Genomic DNA, 8,323 nt, shown 5'->3' with positions numbered 1-8,323 from the left:
GCTGCCCTTAGATGAGGTGCTCGACGCGCCGCGCGCGTGCGCGGTATGCATGTCGCCGCTGCACGCGGCGCCGCGCTGCCCCGCGGCCGCGGCGCTGCTTGCGGAAGGCGACGGCGGGGGCGAGGGCGGGGTAGGGAACGGCGAGGCGGGCGCGGGGACCGGGTGGGCGGATCTCTTGTCGGTCGCAGATCTTGATGTGTTGGAAGCCGTGCGGTCGGCGGCCGACCGGCTGCTGCCCCTGGTCGCCCGCGGCGGCGGCGGCGGCGGCGGCGATGGAGGGGCGGCGGCCTGCAGCGACGGGCCTGCGCGGCTGGACGCGCGCGCTTTGCTGGCGGTCGCCGTCGTGCTGCAGGAGGCAGCCCGCGATGCGTCTGCCGCTGCTGAGACGCGGGGCGGCATCGTCGCACCCTGAGTTGATGTGTGTGTGTGTGTGTGTGTGTGTGTGTGTGTGTGCGTGTGTGCTTGTGCTTGTGCTTGTGCTGAACTTGTGCTTTGCAGCATTCCTTTTGTTAAACCTGTGACCTGCATTGTTTATTTCTCATGTCATCTAGTCTTCTAGTCTTTGGTGGTGCTGCATGCTGAATCATCTGTGTCTTTCTCCTTTTGCATTGACGACAAGCGGCCCAGCCACCACAATAATTGCAGAAACTGCTCAACATGCCGAGTCAGCGTACCAACCACAATCACGTGTGCTTGTAACACACGCTGCTCATGTGTGTTCATCAGCTCGTGACCGCACGCAGAAGGTCCACATCATACGTCTTGCTAACACAGTGTCTTGTTACCCAAATGCCTCTCACCGGTATACACATCATATTCAGCCATATACAGCCATCAATAGACAGCAGGGCTGTCAGCACCGCTGCAATAAACGCACACAACGCAGTGAGCAGGCAGCTACGGGCATGCGAGACAAGCAATGTAACTGGTCCCAGTGGGTGTACAGCATGAGTCATGCAACGCCTCCAAAATCCGGCTTCAGCTTGCCGCCCTGCCGCTGCCAGGGATGGATAGGGTTCTGGTTGGCTGCTAGCGCGCTTATTCCAGTCGTTCAAGTGTGCGTGAAGGCAACTCTTGCGCCTTCACCCGCCGTGGCCCAGCCACATCGCCGCTGGGGGGACAGGGGTGCAAACGACACCATGCAAAATCGAAAGGAAGGGGGGGCGGGCCCGCCTCATGCTCATCTGGAGGTTAGCGGGCCAGAATCAAGCCCGTCGTAGATTGTTTTGTGAAGCGTGCAGGCAACCCGTGGTTGAGGATACAAGGGTTTGCTCGTCTTCACATGCTGGAGTGCTTGCAGTGTATGTTCTACATGTTCATCGGAAGGGGTGCAGACAGTGAGTGCGAGCAGGCAGAAAGTGTATGTATGTCCCAAAAAGATTAGCAAATGGCAGGTGCAGCTGCACGAGGTTGCATCACACGAATCGCCTAGTGCACACTTGGGGTGTCACAGGAGTCTGGCCCCCACTGTGCACAAGTTGACGCCCCTGACGCAGCCCCGTCAACTCCCAGCGGCAACCAACCCTGCTGACAATGCATCTCTCATCAAATTGCGCCTTTGATCATGATGGCCCTGCAAGGTTCTAGATCATGCCGGGTCTCCAGGGCTGCAAAACATCACCATCCATCGAGTGGCGGTCAGCCAAAATGGAGCCGATGCACGACACCTCGCTCACGCCACTTTGGCTTTGAGGCCCCGCTTCCCAGCCAGCGGGGCCAGGCCAGCCGCGTCCCGCAGCGCCTCCCACTCCTCGGCGATGGCCCCCAGCAGAGCCTCTGGGTGTGACGACTTGCTGGTCCAGCAGGTGTGCACCAGGGTGACCTGTTCATGATGTCACAGGAAATTGTGGAAATCAGGAGGGCAGAGTGGAGCGGTGGGGTTTGCATTGCCAATCAGGATGTCAGGGCAGCACATCTGAGGTTACTGGCCACGTGCGACCCCAACAAAACTCTGCAGTGATGCTTGATCGCGCCGCCTGCATCGGGACAGCAAGCACCAAGCTTGGGGGGCGCACACAGGCACAGGTGTTGCAAGGCAGAGCGATTCACCAAAGCAAGTGTCATGAGGCCTGCTTGTGAGCCCTGCATTCACGCACAGCGCCACTCACCGTGTCATCGTAGCTCATGAGGCTGATCATGCTGCCAAAGGCATTGGGCTGCACGCCTGCGGGGTGGGTTATTGGTTTGTGATGGTGCCTGTGTCAGGTAGGCATACATTTGTGGCGCATTTCCCGAGATCAGTGTACCCTCCCAAGCCTCGACGGAGTATTGGGCTGCAAGGCGGCTGAGCAGGGCTGCAAGGCGGCACCAGAGCTGGGGGGCCACCGCCCCAGAGCCCATGCTCGAGCCCTCACGCCAGGTGGTCACAAGATCCATCAGGGTCTAGAGTTCAGGATTTTCCCGCCTGTGTCGAGCCACTTCAAATCATCAAATACGGTAGCAGGCGCTGGCAGTGCACTTCAGCCGTAACCTGCCCCCTCACCGTTGTACATGCGCTCCACCAGGTACCCCTGCAGCGCCACCCTCTTCACGGGGCCCCTCATGTTGCTGAACGCCATCGTCGCCTTCGCAGGCAGCAGCCCTGTGATCTTCTTCGCGGCCCTGAAGCTGTCCCTCTCGAAGAACTGGACTGCCGGCGGCAGCATGACGGCCAGCGCGACGGCCACGCCGCCGCGGATCCAGTCCAGCGCCGCGCCCGCCGCCGCGAGGCGCGCGAGCGGCGGCGCGGGGCCGGTCGGTACGGGGACGCCGATGAATGAGAAGGAGTTGCAGCCGGCCGCCGCGGGGGCGGCGGGGCCCGCGGCAGCTGCGCTGCGCTTCATGGCCCTGGTGTCGACCATGGAGCAGAGCAGCAGGCTGTTTGGCACTGCGGCCTCGCCGCTGCGCGGCCCCTTGAGCGACCACCACCACCGGCGCGGCGCGGGGGCTGCGGCGGCGCCGCCGCCGTGGGCAAGCAGGTGGCGCCGCAGGCCGCCGGCCAGGCAGGAGACCGCCAGCGTGTTGATGGTGACATTCAGCAGCCGGCTGACCCGCTGCATGTCGCCCAGCGGCAGCGTCACGGACCCAAACGCGCGCGGGCCGGTCATCTCATCTGGTGAGGCTTTGACCGCGTTGACCGGGTCCGCAGGGCGGAACGGCATGGTCAGGACGAAGAGGGCTGACGTGATCCAGGACCAGAGTGATGCCAGCAGTCTGTTGGAATGGCGGTTGGGTTGGACGCGTGGGTTTTGGCATCGAGGACAGGATGGTGCCATGATGTCAATCTCGCCGCGTTGAGGGCAGCGGCAGCGGTCTAAGCAATTGCAACAGCCTGATGCCAGCACTCATGCGTTTGCGGAATGCTTTGAGGGGGTGCGCGGCGGCCCCACCTCACCTCCAGAGCCGCCGGCCGCTGCCGCCGAAGCCGCTCTTGCACCCGCGCGCGCCCCGCCACAGGCGCTCCTCCTGCCTCGACAGAAGGCCGCTCACCGCCCGCTCGGCCCGCTCGATGCTGGGTGGGGGCAGGAACGCAGACCCAGGACGCGCCGCCTTGATCAGGCCGCAGCTGCTGGATGTCTCGCTGTCGATGGCTGTCCCTCCTGGCACAGCCCCCTCCACCGTCAGATCCAGATCCAGATCCAGATCATCTGCGTCCTCGAAGAGGTCCTTGAGCAGCTGCATGAAAAGCTGCCCATCTCCGATCATGTGGCTGCATCGCAGCAAGACGTCAGTCACCTTGTGTGTGTGTGTGAGTGTGTGTGCATGTGCACTTGTGATGAGCGTGCATGCGCACATGCGCATGTGCGCAAAGAAGCGAGTGTGAAGAAGGAGGTGTTGGAAACAGCTGCCTGGCTGCCACAAATTACAATAGTGAATAACCATTTGGCGTAGCCAGCTCATACAGCTTATTTTGCATGCCATGACGTACCAAAATTATCAACCCCCTCCACAACACTAACTTGCCTTGGTGTTAGAAGTGTAGTGCACCACGCTGCAGTCCCAGGGCGGCAGGTGGCCCTCTGTCAGCACAGGACCAGACATCAGCTGTGTGAGGGGGCGCGTGGAAGGTGAGGTGCAACCAACGCATCAGCAGACACACCCTCAGGGCACACAAGCATTATGCTGCTACCATGGCAGTTGCTCGTCTGATGCAACCTCAAGTTGGCACTACTTCTGGCTTGGTGGTTGCAAGCAAGTCAAGCCCTGCGCACCCTCGAGACGAAGCTGTTGAATGCGGCATCAATGTCGGCCCCCTCCAGCTCCACCTCCCTCATGCACTGCCGCGCGTCAAAGTCCTCCAGGAGCTGCCATGCATCATGCGAGGGGCAACATCGAAGTGTGAGCGAGCGAGGAGGGCAGGCCAGGCATTGCACATAGTGGGGGCTGCAACGGTGCGTGCTTTGCAGTGTTGCATGCAACGTGGCGAGCGGTGGATGGACTACGCAGCGGCCGCGTGCTTGCATGAAGCGGCGTTCCCTCGCATTCATGAGCCTGGACTGGCGACCACAAACCTCGATGCTCCAGGTCCCGCCGCAGCAGACCGCGCGCACGCGGAAACGCTCATGCGAGGCTGCCAGTCGCCCCATGGCCACTGCAATCTCCTCCAGGCCGGCGTGGCCCCTTAGGCGCAGCACGGCGTATATGTCCGGGGCCGCGTCCCCCATCCCCAGGAACAGCTGGGAGACGGGACTCAGCTCCGCGGCGCAGGAGGGGACGGCGCCGCGGCTGAAGGCGGTGGCGAACGAGCCGCTGAGCCCGGTGGCGCGCCGGGCGCGCGCGTCGGCCGGGCTGGGGGCGGAGCTTGAATCGGAGCAAGAAAACGAGTAGGAGGAGCCAATCGGGGAGCGGCACTCGTCCAGGCCCTGCCACGGGGGCCGGGCACGGCGACGTGGCGCATGGCGGCAATAAAAGAGGGCGGAACCTCTAGCAGGCCGTTTTGCATGCTCTGCTGCCTGGGGTGCTGTGCACAGGCCATGTGAGACGGGCGCTGAGAAATAAAACATTGAGTCTAAAGGCAGTTGTAAGCTGCAGCATGCCTGAATACGCCCCCAAACGCCATCGCCGTCCCCGCTCACCTTTGGGGCCGCCAGCCGTAAGCGCCGCAGGCCGAGCAGGGCCCCATCGCTCCCTAGGTGCGTCATGCTGGTAGTTTCCATAGCTATAACACTTCGAGTAAGGTCTATTAATTGTCTAGGCTACGAATCGCTTGGGTGCGGGCCAAGTTGTGCGCGCACGTCGCGCGGGCAACGCGCGAAGCTCGATGCCGTCTCCCTTTTCTAAGCGCTCCTTGTCTTACTTTTTAATTCACAACTAACGCTTTCATCTGAGAGGCGCTGCAAGACAGCGCCACATCCGCCCTTTGACGCTTAAACTTCCACACACACATCATGCGCAGCTGTGCCCAGGCCGGCCCGCAGGCACAGCTCCCTTGCCGGCAGCTGCGCAGTCGCGCCAGGGCAGTGCAGGAGCGCACGCAGGCTTGGCACAGCATCTTTCTGTTCTAGGCCGGGGGGGGGCGCCCAGGTGCGTGCTGGGTCAAGACAGCGGTGTAACACACAGGCTGGTGGCTGCAGGAGCACACAATCACAGCAGGCAGCACACCGCTACAGCACACCGCTACAGCACAGCGCTGCAGGGCAGCCGCAGCTGGCCGCGCACAGCAGCACCCGGCAAGTGTCCACAGTGTCGCCTCTGCGTGCTAGAGGCGTTGACAACAATTATGTCTGTGGTCGTGGTATCCAGACTTGGTTCCTGTGAGGTTTACACATGGCGCAAGCAGTTAGCAGCCTACGGCGTGCTCGTAGAGCAGGGTGTGAAAGGCTGCTGGCCGGGCGCTACAATATCAAAACAGTGCATGCAAACCTTGCATTGACAGATGGCCACTGAGAAACCTGCAAGACTGCTGAGGGGATTCACAAACCGCTTGGCAGCTGATGGTGCGCAAAAGCCGCCTGCGCCGCCACACGGCGGCCTGGCGGTGGCGCGCTGTGAATGATGTGCGTACAGGTGGTCAAGCAGCTGGGGTGCTGCTAACGCAGGGGTGAACAATGAAATAGTCTAAGGCAGATGTCCTGGAATGAAATGCGTTCCAGCGCGCGGAAGGGCGCTGCGCCAGACTCGCTCAAAAACAACAATAAATGGGTTCCTGATGCATTGCTGTGTGTGCAGGGGAATCAATACAGGCCCGAGGCCGCCGCCGGCCCCACACGCCCGCTGGTGAAGCATGCGCTTGCGCGCCTTCCCCACCTAGCTCGCGTTTTCCAGCGGCTGGGAGACTCTCAAGGCGTATTTGACACAGATTGAGCGCCTGACGCCGCCCCAACAGCCTCGGGCCGCAACTGGAGCGCTGTGTGCTGATTGCCTAACAGCGACAGACGGGCCCCAGCGAGGTGCACCAGCTAGTGACATGCCGAGCCGTGGCAGCCGGCTTGCCGCCAGTGGCGTGGGTCCAGCCGTCTGCCGGCTCCCGTCCTCACGCCGAGCCAGGCCGCCACGGCCCGCGCCTCACCAGCGGGCGGCGTACACCGAGTAACCGAGATACTGGCTGCTGGTGGGGCTGCTGACCGCGTCCCCGGTGAAGCCGTAGGTCGGATAGGCGGTGTTGTAGGCCTTTGAAAAGGCAGTGAGCTTCTCCGCCTCTGTGTCCACATCGCTGTCGCACTCGCCGGCCGCGTAGCAGCGCACGGCGACGCCGCTGACATGGGGGCAGGCCTGCGGGCGGGCGGGGTTCGCCGTTGGCATGTGTTGGCCGACCAAACATACGCTTTGTACCTTTGGAGTAAGCCGTCTGTGCAGACATGTGGTGTCGGCACGTTGCTTCCTCGATCAATCCCAAACACTGCACTATCTTTTCTGTGTGTTGTACCCAATCAACCCAAACATCTCAATCTCTTGCAGCACCCAGGCGCATATACTTCACTCCCTGGCCCACAAACACCCACCATGCTGGTGCCGCTCATGCTCTGGTAGCCTTGCGGCAGCCCCTTGTTGCCCTGGCGGTCGATGGGGTACGTGCTGATGATGTCCTCCCCGGGCGCAGACACCACGCGGCGGCGGCGCGCGTCGGTGAGCTGGCCGACCGGCAGGTAGTTTGAGAACCACGAGGCCGCGTCGTTGGCGCTGACGCCGTCCTTGTCGGTATAAGAGGTCACCTGGCGGAACGGGTTCATGGGAGGCCCGAGGTTTTGCAGCAGATACGAGGCTGTGGAGCCTGTAGCATACGTCAGATGGCCACAACGCGCGCTGATCAGCAGTGACGGGCACCACCCGTGGTCGGCTAGCTGAGCAATTGAGCGATGCCCTCCAGCAGCGTGCCCCACCGGCTCTTTCGGCCCACACCCCCACCCCGTTTTCCTGCGCCCTCACCACCAGCGTCTTGGCGCACGCCCCCGGCGCCTCCTGCATCAGGTTAACCTTGTTGTTGCCCGCCGCCGCCACCAGCGTCAGCCCCTGCTTTGCCAGCGCCGCCGCCCACTCGCACTGGGGGTCGGCCTCGCCGCCGCCGCCGGTCAAACTCAGATTCACCACGCGGATGCCGAGGGCGCGCGCGTTGTAGTAGAGCCACTCGTATGCGCGCAGCAGGTCCGAGGTTGTTCCGGTGCCCTCCGAATCGAGGACCTTCAGTGAGTATATAGGAACACCTGCGCGGATGGGCAATGGGGGTCAGCGGTTGGGGCCTCGATGGGTGTGTGGCAGCGGCATGGTTCAGCTGTAGCGTTGGGAGGTGCTGTTGCTGTGCAAACACGGCGTGCGGCAGGCGTACGCCCTAAGCATACGAGAGTTTAGGCTCTACCAAAGCCACGAGCAAAGCAGCGATCCATCCAGCGCCCGCCTGCAATGCCGCCGCCAAGCAGAAGCCTCACCGGGCGCCGCGCCGACGATGCCCTGCCCGTTGTTCTTCGCGCCAACGATCCCCGCCACGTGCGTCCCGTGGCCGAAGCCGTCGCTGTAGGGGTCCCCCTTAACCTCGGACGAGCAGAAGCTCTTGCCCCCCACCACGTTCAGGTCTGGGTGGCGCTTGTCGACGCCGGTGTCGACGATGGCGATGCTGACGCCTGCTGACGTCATATCGGGTAGCATGTTGTTGACCACAGCCGCGATGCGCTTCATGTTGACGTGGACGATCTCGTTGTTGGCCAGGGGCACTGCGGGAAAGGGTGCAGGTGTCGTTGGGGTTGGGCACGAGGGCATGAGAGCTGCCAGTAGTGAGCGGTTTGACGTGGCTGGGTCAACCGTAGCAGAGTCGAGGGGAAGATTTGGGGGACAACCGCGTCACTTGAGGCATTCTTGCCAACGCGTGCACTCGCCAAGTGATTGATCCAGGCTGGCAGGATGCGGGGTTTCA

General features: G+C 62.5%; 4 protein-coding genes across 4 annotated transcripts in view; 1 reads left to right on the top strand and 3 right to left on the bottom strand.

The window, feature by feature from the left end:
- Window positions 1-49: 49 nt before the first annotated feature.
- On the top strand, window positions 50-412 carry MNEG_4932 (hypothetical protein; the record flags this gene model as incomplete). The annotated part of the gene is made up of 1 exon (XM_014046597.1): window positions 50-412. The coding sequence occupies one exon, from the start codon at window positions 50-52 to the stop codon at window positions 410-412; it is 363 nt and encodes a 120-aa protein (XP_013902051.1).
- Window positions 413-1,672: 1,260 nt separating this feature from the next.
- Window positions 1,673-3,684, bottom strand: MNEG_4931 (hypothetical protein; the record flags this gene model as incomplete). Its single annotated transcript, XM_014046596.1, has 4 exons — window positions 1,673-1,822; window positions 2,109-2,164; window positions 2,483-3,192; window positions 3,374-3,684. 4 exons carry the CDS (start codon window positions 3,682-3,684, stop codon window positions 1,673-1,675), a joined length of 1,227 nt encoding a protein of 408 aa, XP_013902050.1.
- Window positions 3,685-3,933: 249 nt separating this feature from the next.
- Window positions 3,934-5,120, bottom strand: MNEG_4930 (hypothetical protein; the record flags this gene model as incomplete). Its single annotated transcript, XM_014046595.1, has 4 exons — window positions 3,934-4,023; window positions 4,191-4,283; window positions 4,491-4,841; window positions 5,055-5,120. The coding sequence occupies 4 exons, from the start codon at window positions 5,118-5,120 to the stop codon at window positions 3,934-3,936; spliced, it is 600 nt and encodes a 199-aa protein (XP_013902049.1).
- Window positions 5,121-6,483: 1,363 nt separating this feature from the next.
- MNEG_4929 (alkaline serine proteinase) overlaps window positions 6,484-8,323 on the bottom strand; it is a gene marked incomplete at both ends in the record, with an annotated part of 3,979 nt that continues 2,139 nt past the window's right edge. The window contains 4 exons of the mRNA XM_014046594.1: window positions 6,484-6,690; window positions 6,921-7,130; window positions 7,324-7,619; window positions 7,842-8,123. Of these exons, the coding sequence (XP_013902048.1) occupies window positions 6,484-6,690; window positions 6,921-7,130; window positions 7,324-7,619; window positions 7,842-8,123 (995 nt within the window). The remainder of the gene's footprint in view (window positions 6,691-6,920; window positions 7,131-7,323; window positions 7,620-7,841; window positions 8,124-8,323) is intronic.

This window comes from Monoraphidium neglectum, assembly GCF_000611645.1.
Source record: "Monoraphidium neglectum strain SAG 48.87 unplaced genomic scaffold scaffold00709, whole genome shotgun sequence".
Taxonomy (NCBI): Eukaryota; Viridiplantae; Chlorophyta; class Chlorophyceae; order Sphaeropleales; family Selenastraceae; genus Monoraphidium; species Monoraphidium neglectum.
The sequence above is the reverse complement of the archived record's forward strand: the minus strand, read 5'-3'. Positions and strand labels throughout refer to the sequence as shown.